The sequence below is a fragment of the Arvicanthis niloticus genome, chromosome 15 (genome assembly GCF_011762505.2).
Source record: "Arvicanthis niloticus isolate mArvNil1 chromosome 15, mArvNil1.pat.X, whole genome shotgun sequence".
Taxonomy (NCBI): Eukaryota; Metazoa; Chordata; class Mammalia; order Rodentia; family Muridae; genus Arvicanthis; species Arvicanthis niloticus.
The window spans coordinates 11574803-11594410 of record NC_047672.1 but is presented as its reverse complement, the minus strand read 5'-3'; the positions used below and the strand labels follow the sequence as shown (position 1 = coordinate 11594410).

General features: G+C 39.3%; 1 protein-coding gene across 3 annotated transcripts in view; it reads left to right on the top strand.

The window, feature by feature from the left end:
* Positions 1-19608, top strand: part of Tax1bp1 (Tax1 binding protein 1) — a 58522-nt gene that overhangs the window by 31571 nt on the left and 7343 nt on the right. For all 3 annotated transcript variants that reach the window (XM_076913328.1, XM_034518805.2, XM_076913327.1), the window contains exons 10-16: positions 425-571; positions 1764-1890; positions 4508-4608; positions 8124-8249; positions 12496-12567; positions 16114-16288; positions 16764-16906. In XM_076913328.1, coding sequence (XP_076769443.1) covers positions 425-571; positions 1764-1890; positions 4508-4608; positions 8124-8249; positions 12496-12567; positions 16114-16288; positions 16764-16906 — 891 coding nt within the window. The remainder of the gene's footprint in view (positions 1-424; positions 572-1763; positions 1891-4507; positions 4609-8123; positions 8250-12495; positions 12568-16113; positions 16289-16763; positions 16907-19608) is intronic.

Here is a 19608-nt window from a genome sequence, read left to right as displayed (position 1 = left end):
AGGCTAACTTCTATTCACTCTGTGAAATCATTGTAATTTCTTGGAGTAAATAGAAAACATCTGTATCCACAATCCTTGCTGTCAGTAAAGGCTGCTCTAGGACACATTTTTGATGTCAGATGGAGACTGCTTAGTGTGAACCTTATGTTTATTAGCTACTTAGAATGGCAGTATGACTATTTAAGGCATTATACATGACTTACATAATTGCTCCCTAGGTGGATAGTTTTGCCTCAGCTTTTAATTAATTCTTAGATTTAATGTATAATTCAAATTCCAGTATATAAAAATTAATATAAAGTCCAAACTCCAAAACAAATATAAATTAATTAAAGGTCAGAAAAAAATGGAAATGGAGTTAGGATTTATGAATAATTATGAAATATCAGAATTTTTTTCCTTAGTGGAAATGTTTTTTTCTAAGGAAAAGACTGATACACTGGAACATGAACTGAGAAGAGAAGTTGAAGATCTGAAACTCCGGCTTCAGATGGCTGCAGATCATTACAAAGAAAAGTTTAAGGAATGCCAGAGGCTCCAGAAACAAATAAACAAACTTTCAGACCAGTCAGTAAGTGTCACTGAATTCCTGTCAACTGAATTTTTCCTATGTCAGCTTTTTGTTTGCAAATAAGATGTATAATATTCTAAATATTAACCTTCTGAATACAAATTATCACTTAATTTTTTTCTATACACAAATCTTACTACATTGATTTGTGTGGGTATATGTGCATGTTGTGGGTGGTATGTGAAGATCAGAGGACAGCTTTCAGGGGTTGATTATTCCCTGGTTATACCCTCTGGGTCTCAGGGATAGAGGATGGAAGGAACTCAGGATGCTGACGAGTTTGATTATAAGTGCTTTTACATGCTTAGTCATCCTGCTCACCTGAGTTTATCATCTTGATTCCAAGTCATTGGCCTAATACTAGTGACAATGAGAAGTGAGGTCATCAGGAACAAGCAGGAACAGGTACGCTTATCTTTAGGCCATTGCTCTCTTAAGCCCTTGATAAGTATCTTTGTCGGTTAAACTGATATGTAGTAGTAAATGTCACTTGTGGCAAAGGTGACTGCTCTCACTGTTTTCTCAGTTCTCTTCCATGCCACCTTAGGAAGAGGTAAAATGTGTTAGTTTTACTCTTTTATATTTCATGTACAAGTAGGTAGATAGATTCATAATAAAACAAAGACATTTCATTTGGATGGGTTTATGGAAAGCCCCAAATTGTACTGAAATATATATGATTTATTAGATTAGGGGATCTTGGAAGTGAAGTCTAAAGCAAACATTGAAAGTGTGGGGTTGAGTGGCCCTACAGTTACAGTTACAGACTGTTGCAGGTTCTCAGGTACAAACAGGAGTAAGGAGTGCATGAATGATAGGAAAGAAGAAAGGCTTTTGTGAAGAAATATGATCCACATGGATGCTCGGAATCAAACCTAGGGCCTCTGCAAGAGCAACCCAGTCTCTTACCAGCTGAGACATCTCTCCAGACGTGCTGAGTCCACTTTGACTTGGGAGATTGTTTATGAATGATGAGTTCTGCTGATTTCACAGGGAAGAAGCAGTTACTTTCCTTTCCTCTCCACCTTTCTAGCACTTAGGAAAATGATGAAGCTTTATTCCTTTTAGGCTTTCAGAGTGAGTGAAATATGACTTTTCAGAGTGATATTTTCACTCTGAAAATATTTTCAGAGTGAGCCAATATGACTCACTGAGTGACTTTTCCAGTAACGTATGTTAACCTTTGGGATAGGCCAGTGCTAATGGGGTCTTCACAAAGAAAACGGGGACTCAGCAGAAAGTGAACGACGCTTCAATAAACACAGAGCCGGCTGCTTCTGTTTCTGCTGTGGATGTAAAACCAACAGCGTCTTGTGCAGGTAAACATCTCCTGTGTAGTGTGACCTTCCCTGAAAACTGGACACTGATTTGATACTGCCTGTTTCCATGTGTGAGAATTTCAGGCTACTTTCATTCTTGGGAGAGAGAATTGAGAGGCAAAGGGGGAAGATGAGGGTATTCATGTGAGATAGTTATGTATATGGTGACCATGCAAACTGTGGGTGAGTGTAAACTAATACTTATCTTATTCACTTATTAAAAATGAAATTGGTACTAGAAGTACTAATTTGAACCATATGGCACAATGAAATGCAAGAATTCCTTACACTCAAAACTATGTTATAAATGTGATTATATAGAGCAGAGAAAGTTCTTAGAGCACAGTGACAAAGGACAACTGTGGAGTGTGATGAAGTTGAAAATCTAGGCTTTGCAGTGCAGTACATTAGCAACATTCTTTTTTTGGTTTTTGGAGACAGGGTTTCTCTGTGTAGCCCTGGCTGTCCTGGAACTCACTCTGTAGACCAGGCTGACCTCGAACTCAGAAATCCACCTGCCTCTGCCTCCCAAGTGCTGGGATTAAAGGCGTGTGCCACCACTGCCCGACCATTAGCAACATTCAAACTGGAGGTATATCTTGCACTTAGAGTAGTTATTTTACTCAATTTTTTTGTTACATTTAAATTTGGGGGGGGGGGGGGCTGGGGGAAAATATCCTGTTCTAAATCCTTCTCTTCCCTCCTTTGCATAAGTGGGGTACATCTTTCACTAGTGTACCTGTAGACTGATGTTAATGTTAGTCAGTTAGATATTTGTCTACTTAAAACAGATTCAAGTATACCAATTGAATAATGTAGTAATTTAAGTTAACTAGTACCTGACAAGTACCAGACAATAAGGAAAATAAGTGCAAGCCAACATATATTTCCATTTTAGTGTGTAGACAAATATTAGTGTGTGGTGTAACTGACGATTTAGTTTTTAAAAATGAGATTTTTTTAGACTATTAAATATTTAATTAAGGACAAGCCTATAGGATAGTATGGAGTGTTCCATTTACTTGTCCTCTCTTCAGGTTTACTATTCTATCTTTGAAATGCCTAGGGAAAGAAGTGCTTTTAGGTTTCATGCAAACAGTTCATTTTTCCTATTGAGAATTAAAAACATGAAATACCTTGCATCTGCATCTTCCCTAGTGTCACACAGGCATTCTTAAAGCTTCAGAGTTAACATTGCACTTCTAATGGAATCGAATTTCAGAGTTTAGGATAATGATATTCAACCTGCAGTACCTGCTATGATACTACAGTGTTGGTTTTGTGGAGACTTAATGAAGGGTCACCAAGAGCTGGAGGAATAGACTTCTCAGGAGTATGGTGTTCTGATGTCTGCTTAAGGGCAGCAGCTGTTGTGCTACTTAAGAAATACTTTTAGTGACTTTATTTATTTCTCTCTGTCTCTCTGTCTCTCTCTCTCTCTCTCTCTCTCTCTCTCTCTTCCTGGATTCTCATATTTGAATGTGAGATTTGTTCTGGTCAAAATAACATTTAAAAATTCTCACATAGTAGTCAGATGTGGTCCTACATGCTTATAACCCTGGCAGTGGGTGTGAATGAATGCCATCCCAGGCTATCTAGGAAGACTGTCTCAAAAACAACAAACAAAACAGACACACACACACACACACAGAGGCAGTATGGGAGAGAACAAAACAGGTCTCATAAAATTCATTTTTTATTGGGTTGAACTTTGCATGCTAAACAAGTATCCTTCCACTGAGCTGATTCTCCAGATCACCCCTTTCTTTTTAATTGTTTGTTTGTTTGAGGATAGGCCCTTACCACGTTGCCTATGTTGGCCTTTGAGCCCTCTCTGTCCCTTCACCTTTTGATGATTTCTGTCCTAGTCTTTTGAATATTGGGACTGTAGCCCAGTGTACTTCTAGACCTGGCAACATTCTAGGTTTTGTTCCACAAAAACACTCAAAAGTTTTTCTACAAGAAGGTAAATAAAAAAATAGTTTTGCTTTTTGAGACAGCATCTCTCCCTTTGTAGCCATGGCTGGCATGGATTTTAAGATGTAGAGCAGGTTGACCTCAGACAGACTACTTAAAAATTGTTCTGAACAAATTTATTTTTGGCTAGTCAGTGTTGGCACACAACTTTAATTTTAGCATGGCAGAGGCAGAGAATGCAGATTTCTTTGATTTTTAAGGCTAGCCTGGTCTACAGAGTGAGTTCCAGAACAGCTAGGACTATATAAAGAAACACTCTATAGAGGAAAAAAATTTCAAAACAAAGCAAAAAAAAAAACCAATAATAATATAGTAAGTTATTTTAATGAGTGTGGGTGTTTTGCCTGCATGTATGTCTGTATCACATGCATGCATGTCTAGTACCTTGGAGGCTGGAAGAGGGTGTCAGATTCTGTGGGACTAGAATTAGAGACAGTTGTCAGCTGCCATGGAGATGCTGGCAGTGGATCCCAAGTCCTCTGATAGAGCAGCTGTTTTTACAGCTGAGCCATCTCTTCAGCCTCCAGATAGCAAATATTATTTAAGTATTATTTTCTTAGTTATATTATATTCTTATATTATTATTCTTATATTCTTACATTATTATATTATTAATTATATTCTGACTTTGTTACAACAGAGACAGATTTTGATGTGTCAACAAAGGATCATGTCTGTGAAATGACTAAAGAAATTGCTGAGAAAATAGAAAAGTATAATAAGTGTAAACAACTCCTGCAGGTAAGTTAGCTCCTTTTTCAGTGAATGACTTGTCAAATGTTAGATGCCAGCCCTTGATTCTTTTTGTCAATGTATAGTGGGTTCTTTCCCCATTCTTCTATACTGATGCTGCATTTGGGACGATGAAAGGGTGTTTTGTGTACTTGTCATTATCATGCAGGTCTTATGCTTCTGAAGTCAGTATTTTCCATATACATGATACAATCTCCTTGTTTGAATATGAGTTTTTATTTCTGTTAAGGTGATGACACATGGAAAACATTTGAACTTTAGAAGCGAAGCCCTTTTAAATAATGTATTATATAAAAAACAGGAAATTGTGTGGATACATATGGAGGCCCCAGGTTGCCTTCAGAATGTCTTCCGTAGTTGCTTCTTCACAGTGCTTTTTCAGACAGGGTTTGTCACTGAACCCAGAGACAGCAGTTTTGGCTGGACTGGCTGCCTGCGAGCCCTGGGAGCTACTGCGTTCATTTTCCTTATCACCAGGGTTACAGACACAGGCTCCCGTGGTCAGTGGGGGCTAGAGATCTGAATTCAAGTCCTCATGCTTGTGCAGCCAAGTACGTGACCCATCTAGCCAAGCATGGCAGCCTTAAGTAAATGAGTTGTTGTCTCTCGGTGGGCTTTTAATTATTTTAAGCAGCATTGTTCAGATTCTTTATTTTATATTTATTTTATATTTGGGTATGGTTCTTAAGGGTGTGTGAGTGTCTTTTGCTATGAGAAAGGAAGGTAACTTTTAGAACAACAATAAAATTCATAGATCTGCTCGATGTTACTAAAAGATACTTTTTCTTTTTGCTACTTGCTTTTAAAGTAATGTTTAAATGTTTTGATCAAATTTCAAACTGGGCTTTTTGAGATCTTTCTATAGAAGAAGTGAGAAGTGAGGATGGTCCTGATGTTCTAGTGTAATGTAGTGCTTGTGTTTTTATTGCTGCTGTTATAAAAACTGTAGTGCAGTGCATGTTGTAGGACAAGGCACCACATGTGTATACAGCGTATACAACCGTTGCTGAAGTGTGTATTATAACAAAGTGATTGTGTTTTGTTTAATTTTTGGTTTCATGTGTATGGGCATTTTGCCTGTAGATACATGTGTGCACTACATGTGTGGTAGCAGAAGTCACCTTTCCAAGGGTTCTGGAAACTGTCTTGGAGTGCTCATTGTTTTCAGAGCTGGCAACAAGGAATGTGTTGCTTTCTCCCTATACCAACAGTACTTCTCACATGGGCCACCCAGATGGGCAGCTCCTCTGACAGCTTACAAGATGGAACTGTACTCACAGCCTCTTGAGGACATTAGGATCAACTCTGAAAATTGTTGACACAAATTTACCCATAGGCCTGTCTCAATATTTTTTCTTTAGATAAAGGGTTTTCGTAGTTCTCTGGAAGTAATAGAGTCAGTTTCCAGCAAACCTTAACTGCTTCTTTTTTCAACGTTTTGATCCAGCTTTGTGAAAACGATGAAATAAATAGGAGCAGTTTCCTCTGCTTTGTCTCCCTGGTGCTGCTACTGTAGGACGAGAGTTAGCTGCTGACAGGTTCTGGCTAAAGCTGAGGGCATTAGACTTGACTGGGTTTATGAGGCATTTGGGTGGTCAGGTAGTCTTGTTTAGGATGTGCAGCCGTTTCATGATTGGACAGCCCCGTGTTCTAAAAAGACTGGAGGGTGGCTGAGTGAGTGAGCTTGCCATTGGAAGCAGTCTGGAAAGTGGGGAGAACATGGTGATGATACTTGGGGTGATTCTTGATTGATAGAGGCACTATGAACATTTACATAGAAGCCTTTTGTGGTCAAAGGGGATTAGATCTTTTCACTCAGATGCCCAGGTGCTAGGATTGGGATTTGTAAGAAATCAGTACATAGTTTTTCTTTGGTCCTGTTTTATCACTGTATACAGTCAAGCTAATGACTGACGAGAATATCAGTATAGTTTAAGTTGAATTTCCATAATGACTTAGTGTTTACATTTCTTTCTTAGATTTGTGTGTGTGTATTTGTATGTAGCATATACATGTGAGTGCGTTTTGTGCATGTGCTGTGCCTGTACATGCTGGTACACACATACATTTGAGTGTCTTATCTATGGAGACTAGAGTTTATTGGGAAGTGATTGCTTTCCAACTTCTTTATGGAAACAGACTTTCTCTCTGAGCCTTGAGGTTACTAATTGGCTAGACTAGCAGATCAGGGAGATCTGGGGGGGTCTGCCTGGCCCTGTGCACCTCAGCACTAGGGTTGCAAATGCATGCCACCACAGCTGCCTTTTACATGGGTTCTGGGTTCTCATGCTTTATGAGTCATGCTGAGTCATGTTTTAACCTGCAACTATGTTTTTGTAAATATTTTACATATTAAAAAAATCTTTTGTTTAAATAATTGTTCATCCTGCTATGCGTTTTTTTTTCTTTCTAAAAGGATGGAAACCAGATTTTTGCCCAGTTGTATAGTTATTTAAAGACAAAATGCATGTGAAAGCAGGGGTGGCTTTGTTGTATACATGTGGTGGTCATTTTGGCAAGTTGACCAAAAATATACTTGCAAGAGCAGTGGCCGTGGTCCTGTCAGAACTGCCTCCTGCCTCTTGTGTGTAGATGAAGTTACTGTCTCTGCTATTGGTGTGATGTTGCTTAATGTTTTTAGAAAATCAAATTTTAATTGTGGTAGAGTATCAATTTTGTTTATATTTTGTACTTTTTTAAAAAGCACATTCTTTATGTATTAGATATTAAACATATTCCCTGCATTGTTGGAGGAGTTACTTGTTTTGTTGTGCTTGGAGATCAAACCCAGGCCTTAGGCCAGTGATCTGCCAGTGAGTTACACTCCTGGTCCATCCAGAAGTTTTATAGTCAGATTTTACATTGAGGTTTGTAAAACTTTTGGAGCAGGTTTTTTGTTTGTTTGTTTGTTTGTTTTGTTTTTGTTTTTTTTTTGGTATGTTAATAGAAGTATAGAAGGTATTGTGTGGATTTAGAAGGTTGGAATTTCTCAAAATATATTTTTAAACTTCACCTTGAAAACAAATATTTAAAATGAAATTGGCCTATTTACCTTTTGGTCACTATTTGTAACTTCGTTGTGTTTTTAAGAAAAAGGACCATCATAAAGTGCATGATTTAGATTCCCTCCTTTTGCAAAAGTAGTACTTTTGTGAAATATTTGTCATGATCCAAGTACAGGAACTATGGCTATTTGGGTTATATTTTTCTGTACAACACTGACACTCATATTTAACCATTGAAAGCAAATTATAAGCTAAGTGGGATTAGACACTGTCTTTTGCAGTGTGCTATTAACATGACACCTCTGATGGCCACCTGACCACCCACTTATCTCTTTTAAGTAGATATGTTATTCTGTTGTCTAGCTATAAAATGACGTACCTAATCTTGTGTTGGTAACATTTTGACTTTATACTGTTACAGTAATTGTCACGTGTGTGTACAGATATCTACTCTGTGGAGCTGTTTTTAGTAAGTGCACTCATTTTAATTTTATTTAGGATGAGAAAACCAAATGCAGTAAATACGCTGATGAACTTGCGAAAATGGAGCTGAAGTGGAAAGAACAAGTGAAAATTGCTGAAAACGTAAAACTTGAACTAGCCGAAGTAGAGGATAATTACAAAGTAAGTTCATAGGCTTGGCTCATAGTACTTAGTGAGCCTGTCCAGGTCAAAGTGAGGTACCTATCAGCCATCAGCCAAGCAGTTTCCATATAGATCTGCTGGATATTTAATTACATACAGTTTACTCACTTGCCTGAGAAAATGGCGTCCCACGTGCATTGGTTAATGTGGCTTTAGTCCTTTGGGGTCAGGTGGACTTTGAAATTAACCTTTTAAAAAAGGCTATAGTACTTATTAATTATATTTAATAATAGGCTTCAGTATATTTTCATGTGTCTGTGTCATGGGTCAGGGTCTAGCAAGAGAGAGAGCGGGGATGGAGGGGCAAGAGACCCGAAGAATGGAGACAAGACAGGATGTGTGATCAAGTCCCGTTTACTGAAAGGAAATCCTGTGTGTGTGTGTGTGTGTGTGTGTGTGTGTGTGTGTGTGTACGTACGTGTGTACCCTTTACCACGTGTGCCTTGCAGCTGGGGGCATTAAACAAAACAAGATAGGTGGGAAAAACAAGATGTTTATCAGAGTGTGCTCAGCTTTTGTGGGCTATTGAAAAGTCTCTTGTCAGGGTATATGGCTCGAGATGGCTGCAAAGATGATAGCCACTTTCTGCTAGGAGTTGGCTCCCAACATGTCTGTATGATATACTTTTATAATATTCCACCTGGTGCACACTGCAGTCTCCCACTGATACCCTGTTTAAATAGGTCAATTCTTTCCTGTCCTGTTCCGTATCTGCTACCTCCTTCCTTTCACTAATGAAAAGGCACATACTTTTCATGAGTGCTGCTTTGAGGAGCTTAGGTGAGAGGTTATTTACAGGAGCATGGGCAGTGTAGTAGTGACTCTACCACTAAGGAAACATCTCTCCTTCCTCCAGCAGCTGTTAACTACATATCAATCCTCAGAGAAGTGTGAGGCCTCATTACATTACACCTTCCATGATGGAATGCTGATGGCACAGTCTTATACCGTCTTAGGCAGGTAATCAGGTTTGCTGAGAATTCAAGGGTCTAAAGGCCATGTCACTCCCAAAAGACAACATTCCACAGACTCTTAGATTCTTTGTGTCTTTTCTTCCTCAGCAGTGTTCCCTGAGCCTTGGATGAAGTGACACAGATGTCCATTTAGGGATAAGTACTCAATAGTCACTAATGTCCTCACTTTGACCAGTTCTATAATTGCAAAGAGAAGCTTTCTCTGATCAAAGCTGCCTGAAGCATTAACCTGTAGGCTTGAACACTATAGAGGGCAGCTTGACAGATGTACAAACACTATGACCATTTAGCAGTAGTCCTATGTTCTCCGTAGCTATGGGCTTTTGACTAGATGGACACCACTAGATAAATAGGAGTTCCCTCTAATGGATATTCCAACCAGGAAGTGGTTAGTCTGTCTGTCTCAGCTCCCAGCCCCATTCCCACCCCCACCCCATGGCTTGTCTGTTGCTGTGAAAGCTAGCCACCCTGGAAGAAGTTCACAGCTCAGTTCCAGCCTGGTTTCTTTACATCCTGTAACCAAAATAATGTGCTGTCTGAAGCTGTAAGGTCTTTCCTTCCAGTTCAGATACATTGTTGTTTTGGACTGGCCAACAGCCCACAGGGAGTAATCCATGCCAAAAAAACATGTATCTTTAGAAGCAATCATTTCATTTTCTTACTGTATCACAAATGTGTATATTAAATTATTTTGGGACTTGACCTTTGTTTAATGTGTGTGTGTGTGATTGGTATATTATCACTAACTTGCTAGCTTTAAAATTTATCATAATACTGTGAAGTAAATGGTATAATATTAAAGAAATTTATTTTTATCAGTGTAATATTACAGCCCCAATAATGAATGGTATCTGTAAGATGTTAGGAAAAAATGAGCAAGCTACCTGACTAGTAAGTCAAAATATTATCCTTTTAAGGAAGAAAATGTGTGTGATTATGATTTTAATTTACTTATTTCTGTGATTGAAGACTGGTGAGTTCTAAGTAATTTTATTTCTAGCTAATGTTTGTGGGGGGCTGTGTGAGAGAGTATGGGGAGGGAGAGAGAGACAGAGACAGACACAGACAGACAGACAGAGACAGACACAAAAACACCATAGCTGTTTTGGGGGAGAATTATATCTATAGTGCAGTAGATTAGAGAGGAGTAGATTAGAGTCGGGTTTTAGAGGTCTAAAATAGAATTTGGGTCTTATATAATATTGAGAATTTTCTAGGAGAAAAAGAAACTCAGTGAGAGTAGGTCCTTTTCAAAGTACTTTGTGAGCCCTAGAGAGGCTTTATGTGGTGGTGAGGATAAAGCCGGTGAGATGAGTCTACGAAGGCCATGTTCTCTTGGATACCTTTTCTATTTGTATGTGTATGGCTGTTTTGCTTGCATGTGTTATTTGTGCAGTCCTTGTGTTTCTGGTGCCTGTGGCAGCCAGATGAATATATATCAGATTCCATGAACCTGGAGTTGTGAGCCCCTACATGGATGCTGGGAATTGAACTAGGGACTTTATATAGACTAGGAACATGAACCTAGAAAAATTGATCTGAAATACATCAATTAGGAAGAACTATTAAAGTAATTGAGTTTGTTATTGTTGTTTGCTATTTTAAGACATGGTCCCCCTATGCAGCTCTAACTGATGTTGAACTTTCTATGTAGACCATGCTGGTCTGACTCAGAGATCTGCCAGATCTCTGCCTCTCAAGTTCTGGGACTAAAGGTGCGTGTTACCATACCCAGCAAAGAATAGTTTCAGTTGTACCCATTAGCGCTGGTGCTCTTATAGCTGATCACTGGGTAGCTGTTGAATGAATGAGTGATTCAGATTGAAAATGTTGGGGAGTAAAGGGAAAATGCTTGTAGTTAAGCTTGTGTTCTACTACTGATTCTGATGGTACCTGCTAACTAATACATGAAAGTGAGTGTGGAACATTTTATCTTCACAGTGTAGGAAAGACAACAATGAAAACCTTATCTTACCATTACTCAAAATAACAGATTTTCAGCCTTTGTAGCAAGTGTAATTTTGACACTTGGAAGTTTGGGCAGGATATTATAGATCATTCAGGTCCTACTTGAACTAAATCTTGAGTTCTGTTCAGCCTGAAACCCAGGGTGAGACCCTGACTCAAAATAACAACTGGCAGACTTGGACCTTGGGAGTGAGAGTGATACATGAATTAATATTTATGGCTTACTATCAGTTGCGAATAGAAGAAAGTTTTCAGAGACAAGATGGACAAAAGAGCCAAAGAAGAATGTTATAAAATGTCTGGGAAAATGTCTGGGAAGCAAAAGAAGAAAGACACCACCACCAACAACAAAAAATGGCATTAGATAACAATATTGGTGCACTTTTACATAAGTCAAAGGAGAAATTTTAAAGATCAGGGAAGCTGCCTCCAAGGTATAGGGAACATTTTGGAAGATGAGGCAGAAAGAGTATAAAAGCTAGAGGAAGACATGGAGTAAGTTAGAATTGGGTCCTGAGACATGACATCACTGTTGGGCTCTTAACTCCAGCAGCTGAGATTACTAGCATAAGACTGGCACAGTATTGGGCCTGTCAATGTCCTGTCATGGGAGGAATAGGGCCCAGGACCTACAGACAGATAATGGTAGCGGGGGGGGGGGGGGGGGGGGGGGGGGGGGACTCATAAGGCCCCCCATTCCCTCTCTGAATATTCTCGGACCAAATAGTTGCTGCTACGAGGGGGAAAGAGAATTTGTTCAGTGTAGGAACTAGTAAAGAACTTGTAACCCCGTCCAAGACCCTGTAAACAACTTTAATGACACCCATTAGGTCATCAGTAACTATGAAAGAAGATGAGGGGACGAGGAGGAAGAGGATCATTGGGATTAAGGGGAATAGGAGAGAACAGTAGGAGGTGAATATGGTAAAAATACACTATGATAATATGCATGATCAATGCATTAGTACATTTTAAAAGGATAAGGGAAGTAGGTATGGTGGCACACACCATTGGTGTCTGTAGGCTGAGACAGGAGAATTGAGAGTCTGAGACTAACCTAACCTACGGTGGTTCTAGTCAGGCTGGCTACATAAATCCAAAAGTAGAAAAAAAGAAACTGGTTAGTAATGGCAACTAATACAAAGACTGAGAACTGAGGAAAATAACTAAACTTGGTGATAGAACAATGACCTTAATAGTAGTATAGGTTTAAGTGGATCCCACGTGTGAGGAGAAAATAGATAATAAAAATGTTAACGATGACTTCTCTCTTTTAAATTCAGCTCCAGTTGGCAGAGAAAGACAAAGAAATCAATGGTTTGGCTTCATATTTGGAAAATCTCTCAAGGGAGAAGGTATTGTGCAGTGCATTCATTGGGGACATTCTATAATTGGTTTTTGCTTTCTTTTGTCTGACTTCTCTTTGAAAGCTTTCCTTCATGTCTTCAGCTGTTACCTCCCTGGTATTAAACAGTAATTTGTGTATCATTCTCATTTCCAAATTCCATATCTGCCAATTTTTGAGAAATATACCAAGTGTTGAAAATTGCTAGTTTGGTCTCCATCACATACTTTGCATTTAACAATAAGCTAAGTTTAAAATATTCGGATTTGGGGAAGAAGTGAATTTTTAATTGGGTATTTGTTCAAATTTAAGTGTTTTCTTGAAAAGGGAAATCTGTTAATTAAAGGATAAGAATTGATACTGTTTCTTGCTAATCAAAAGTTCAAGCCTTAAACCAAACTAAAATTTCAAAAACTTGTGTGTCCTGTGCTAATCTGATGTTTGCTGGTGTGTACAGATATCTGTAACAGTCAGGTGACAAGAGTTGGTGGTGTAATCAACTGCAGCATTTAGAAGATCTTAAGCAGTGTGTCTTCAGGTTGGATGGTGTTACTCTGCTACTCTGTCTGGCAGTCAGTTGTGAAGTCACTGTGGGGTAGCCTTGCCATCCATTACAGGCCAGTGACTCAGTTGCATCAGCTGCTTCTACTGCAGATCAGTTAGGTACTACTCTTAAACTTACCCATAGGACCTGTACTTTTACTTCATAATACTTTCCATAATTTTTAATTATGCAAATTCTATATTTTATGCTTCTTTGTTGGGTATCTGTCTCTTCTACTTATCTGCATGGTCCACGAGAGGACAACCTGTTTTGCTCATTGTATTTGCAGTCCCTTTCATGAAGCCTGCTATTTGAAGTCAAGCATTTGTTAAATGGATAAAATAATGGAGCAAATAGAATTTATAGCATTTGCCTTTGAAAAGATTTGATGGAAGAAATATACTGAGATCAGTAGCTTTATTGTCAGTTTTAAAAATGCCAACCTTATCAGGAATGCTGTGTTGGACACGAGCTGTCTGCTTTCATTTGCTGCCGCCGCCGCTGCTGCTGCTGCTATAAAACTGATCTTATTCTTGGTTTCCTGTAGTATAGCATTGTTCTCTCACTTTAAGTTTTTAAATAGTTACATTGTGATGTCAAAGAACTTGTTTAATAGTCCCTCAAGAGTATTTCTGAGAACTCAAAAACCTGCCAAAGCTTCTGAGATTAGTTTTAGGTTCTGTTAGTCACCACTGACCCAGGTGTACACACACTTGCCAAGAAGGTAGCAAGTGGTCAGTAGTGGTAGTCAAGTGAATAGGTGCTGACCCCACTGCTGCTGTTTACCCTGCACTACTTCTCATTGGTTTTTTGAGGGGGAAGAAGTAAGAAGGAAGTAGAGTATAGACTAGGGGAAGATGGAATGGAGGCAGTATAGGAGGAAGTGTCCCTTCCATTAGAACTGCTGTTACAGGTGATTGTTAGCTTTACTGTGAGTACCGGAAACTGAACCTGGATCCTTAGTAAAAACAAGTATTGTTAACCCCCCAAGCCATCTCTTTATCTCCTCCTGCTTGAGGAGACAGGTTTCATTAAGTAACCCAGCCTGGCTTTGAACTCACTATATAGTCCAGGCTATCTTCAATCCTGAGATAGGTGATCCTCCTATCTCAAGTTTCCTGACAACTTCTTTTAGAAGGCTTTTTGTTTGTTTTTAATGTGTTGCCTGCATGTATATCTGTGTATTTTGTATGTGTCTGGCACTCTTAGAGGCCAGAAGAGGGTGTCAAATCTCCCAGGAACTAGAGTTTAAGACAGAGACTACCATGTGGGTAGTAGGAATTGTACCCAGGTCCTCTGGAAGAACAGTCAGTGCTCTTAACTGCTAAGCTATCTCTCTAGCCTGTAATTCTCCCCCCCCCCCTTTTTTTTTTTCTTAAAAAACAATTAGCAGTTCTGCTAAGACTTATATTTAGATTATCTATGGTTTTGTAGATTGAGGACTGCTTCATTGGACTGCCATACTTTTAAGCCACTAGAGTGAAATTAGTGGATTCCTAAGAAACGTAATCTCTTCATAGCATTTCTTTTTGAGAGGGGCATCTTGAGATGGTGTCTCCAGCTATACATCCTCTAGCTCCCAGGCACTAGGACTGTACTGTATATAAACAGTTAAATGTTAAATCTCTTAGAGAAGAAAACGGTGGCTTAAGAGAAGAGGTAGACTGAGTCACATGATGCTTGAGGCCCGAAATCTAGCTTGTTTAGGGGTCTCTCTCCCTCTTCCTCCATCTTCCTATCTTCTCCATCCCTCCTCCTCAGCCCCCTTTCATAGTTTTTTGGATGGTGCTGGGCAATCAGACCTAAATAATTCTGCAGGCTAGACTAGACAAGGGTTCTCTAACATTAAACTGTATCTTTAGCTTTGAGACAGGCGTTTTCATTAGAACCCAGGTATGCCTTGAATTTACGTGGTATCTCAGGCTCCCCTCAACCTTGGAATTCTCCTTTGTCTACCTCCCAAACACAAGGATATTGTTTTTAAATATTGACAGTTTCAGACACTTTAGTTCCATCTTAGAATCATTCTGTCAATTCATGGAGAAGCCTGCTGGAATTTTTTAAATTAGTATTTCATTGTATGTGCAGTTAGAGGGGAATTACTACCGTAAAGACAATTTTCTGTCTGTATCTTGATATGTATCCTCCATTTGTGCTGTCTTTAATCACACTCAGGATTGTTCTATTAGTGCAGAAGCATTGTGCATCTGTTTGCTAACTTCCTAGGTACTTTTCTCATTGATTTCACTACTAGAACTATACTTTCCATTTTCTTCTTTGTTGTTTATATATATAGGGGATATAGCTGACTATATGTTGAATCTTGCAGCCTGCTAAATTTACTCATTCTCCTAACTTCTCTGCTGTAGGTTCTTTATGTAGGTACAATTGTATCCTTCAAATAAAGACAGAATTATTTCCTTTTTTTTCCTTTCTTTCTTTCTTTCTTTCTTTCTTTTTTTTTTTTTTTTTTTTTTTTGGTTTTTCGAGACAGGGTTTCTCTGTGTAGCCCTGGCTGTCCTGGAACTCACTCTGTAGACCAGGCTGGCCTCGAACTCAGAAATCCACCTGCCTCTGCCTCCCAAGTGCTGGGATTAAAGGCGTGCACCACCACTGCCCAGCCAGAATTATTTCCTTTTCAGTCTGTCTACATTAATCTTGCCTTAGTCACAAGTTAACACAAGTTATGTTGAGGAGAATTAGGGAATGCAGAATCCTTTTCTTATATTTTATCTGCAATAGAATCATTTGATTTTTTTTTTCAATTTAAGAAAATTATTTTTTATTCTAGCTTGCTGGATTTTTTAAAGCTCTGAATAACTCTTGGATTTTCTGCATACATTGAATGTTTTTATTTCCCTCCTTATTCTGTTGACACAGTTTTTTTAAAGATGTTTGCTATTGTAACATGCTAGAGAAGTGTTAAGTTCTGCATTTGTGCTGAGTGTTCATTGTTATCCTTAGAGGACATTTGGCTGCTTTGCTTACTTGTCTTTGTTTTGTTAATTTTAGGAATTTACAGAGAGTTTAGAAGATGAAAAAGGAAGGAAAATGGAAGGCCAGAGCCCCCAACAAGTCTCAAGGTGTCTCAACACATGCTCTGAGCAAAATGGGCTCGTTCCTCCACTGTCAAGTGCACAGCCAGTTCTTCAGTATGGCAACCCTTACACAGCACTGGAAACGAGAGGTTAGTCAAGTACTTTTTTGGCATTGGTTTAGCTGACTCTAAGACATTCACCTTTTATTTTCATGGACTTAAGAGAGCCAAGGGTATAATCAACTCTAATAAATTCATGTAATTTTCATTGTAATGTTTAGTAATATTACTGGCACCTACAGGTAATATGCCATGAATGAGGAGTCTTAATTGCTTATCACAGGCTCAGCATTTAGACTTGTGGGCTAAAAATAAAAACAGAAGAAACAGTCTTGCTCTGTAACCCATAAGCTACCATGCCCATGTGGCCTCTGTGGCTTTTCTTCCTCTGTGGTGCCAATCCAGGCTTCTCGAGAATCCCAGGGAAGCTTGTTCCCTTGAGCCACACACTGAGTTTCCCTTTGCTTCTCTCTATCATCATAACTACATATAGAGGTGCCAGTTTCTTGTAGCTAGTTTTATCCAATTTTCCCCCTAAATGTTTCTTTTGTAATTCTTATTACAGATGGAGCAGATGGTGCTTTTTATCCAGATGAAATCCAAAGGCCACCTGTGCGAGTCCCATCTTGGGAAGACAATGTTGTCTGTAGCCAGCCTGCTCGAAACCTTAGCCGGCCGGATGGTTTAGAAGACCCTGAGGACAGCAGAGTAAATTGAGTTTGAATTATTTGGGCTTGCTTGCTTTTGTGCTTTCTGGCTTAGGTGCAGTGTTAAGAGTGTGTGTCTAGAACGTCTATGAATTTGCATTTGTCTGCCTAATTTTTTTTTTTTAAATCTTGTGTTTGAAAACCCAACCAGCAGGCAGTGGTGGTGCACCCCTTTAATCCCAGCACCCAGGAGTCAGAGGCAGGCAGATCTCTGAGTTTGAGGCCAGCCTGGTCTATAGGACAACTAGGTCTATACAGAGAAAGCCTGGAGTGGGGTGGGGTGGGCTGGGGTGGGGTGCGGTGGGATGAGGTGAGGTGGGGTAGGGGGAGTAGTATTTTTTTCAGACTTAACACTTTAGGGTTTATATACTAAAGATGAAGTTCAGAGGATGATTGGGATGCATGAGTTATCAGTGTAACCCTAATTATGACTAAGTAACTACTTACTTACAATCGGAGGACTGCATGAAGACACAAAGATGCTATGCAAAGCAGAGTACTGCCGTATCAGGTTTATATTTATATCCCGAAAAGTTTAAGGTAAAATTTATTATCTTTATTATATAGTAGTTTTCCTTTTTTTGAGAAATTACCTTTTAGACATCCTTAATATATGACATTTCTTTTTCTAGTAGCAACATAAAGATGATGATTAAATTAGCTTATATGGTATAAGATTATTATTATTGCTATTATCATTTTGTTTTTGAGACAGAGTCTTTCTGCACACCCCTGGTTGTCCTGGGACCCGTATGTAGACCAGGGTGTTCTCCTACTCCTAGAAATCCACCTGCCTCTTCCTACCAGTGCTAGGATTGAAGGTGTAAGTCACCATGTCTGGCTAAAAGATTATTTTTAAGAGATCCCACCCCCCCCCCCCCCATTTAATGAATAAAATTTCTTAGAACAGCTCTTTTGTGGGGGTAGACACACTCTTTTTCATAGCAGCTCTTAGATTTCCTGTGCGCTGAGATAAATTTCAAGGAAATGGTTTATCGTGCTCTTTGCAAGTACAGTGGTATCATGACCTGTTTCTCATTTAATATAGTTTGCTGCATTTAATTGCTATTAACCTTTGCAGAAACTGATCAGTGTTCAGACAGGCATGATTTTAGACCTAGTGTTCAACACTCATAATGGAGAAAAATGTATTTCTCCCTCCTGCCTTTTGGCCTCCTGTGTCCATTACTGGGAGTAATTAGGAAACCTGTCAGAACTTTTGTAGCCTGTTTAAGGTCTCTAGTACTATCTTACTGCTCTTTTTACAGTTTTACTTTACATTTTGCATATTTAATCTGATCATTCTTGGCATAGATGTTACATGTGACAAGCCTTTCTTTTCCATAATCATCTGCTTGGGCTTAATTAGCAGACTGTTCTTTCTGGTCTGTGTGCTCTGCCCTCCTGCAAACCCATGAGAAACAATGTTACAGTCTTGGGCTCATTTGCTGAGATGCTTAGATTGGCTAATGAGCTAGAAGGGGTCTTACTGTGCATGCCTGGAATATTTGTGTTTTAGAAACAGACATTTTTTTTGTATTTTTTATTTACATCTAAAATTTTAAAAATACTTGTCCTTTAACAGCAAACCCATTTGCAAATGGGGGGTTTTATTACATAGTTTTAGTAAGAATAGGAAAGTAGATTTTGCTGTGGGAGTGGTTCATGGTCACAGAGCCCTGGTGGGCACCTTGGAGTCACAGGTGAGCTGTCCTACTATTTTAGCCTATGCTGCTGCCTCCAGCTGCTGTTTCCTCTCGTACGAGAAAGTGGTGGCTTTCAGGACCCCTCATAAGTCTCGTTTATCTAGTAATTGTCCAGGAAGTAAAGGTTTCTCTAGCTCTTTGCCTGCCGAACGCTATATACATGATAAGTCACTTGTTTACCACCGTAGTGTGAGAGAGGTGGAGTGGCTGCTTCGCTGGAAGAAGCTGAGGTACTGATGAAGTAGTTAGACCTGAATCACACCACCGGTAAAGCAGATGTGGGATCAGAGCTGCTTCAGGCCATCTGTGAGCACTTTGGTTTTAACTGTCTCTCAGCTGTGGCTACCCCAGAGTTCTGTACTTCTCACAGCACCCTGAACATTTTCCTCTGTAACATTTCCTAGGCCAAAAGACATACCTAGTAAGCACTCATGTACTAATATATTTAGTAACCTTTAAAAATAGCATGTCTAAATTAAAATATTGTGTTTATTTTTAAATGGCCATAGTAACCATTGGGATGTGTGTGATTATTGGCCACTGTCCAGCTTCTTGAGCTTTGGAATCACATTGGACAGGCTCATTGCTTACTTCACATCAGCTTTTATATAGCTTTTATATATGACAGAGACTCAGCTTCTCAAAGCTAGGTGTCCTGGAGAGGAGTGTTAGCACTAGCCGGAGCTGAAACTGAGCAGGGGTTGAATTGTTTTTTTTTTTTTTTTCAATGCTATCTGACAACACCGGATTAAAATCCGATAGAAACCGTATGAATTTCAGTGGTACCCAGGTACCTTCATACCACGCTTTTAGAGCCATGATGTAAGTCGTTGCTAGTCAGTAAGTGTGGTTTGTGTATCAGCAGTGGTGCCGCCTCCAGGATTGCCAGAAGTGGAGGCTTTCCTTCCTCCAGCCTCCTGGGAGTCAGTGGATATGTGGTGGCCACTGTTTTAGGTGCAGCGATCCAGACTTCTAATCCTCTGTTTAAGACTAGATA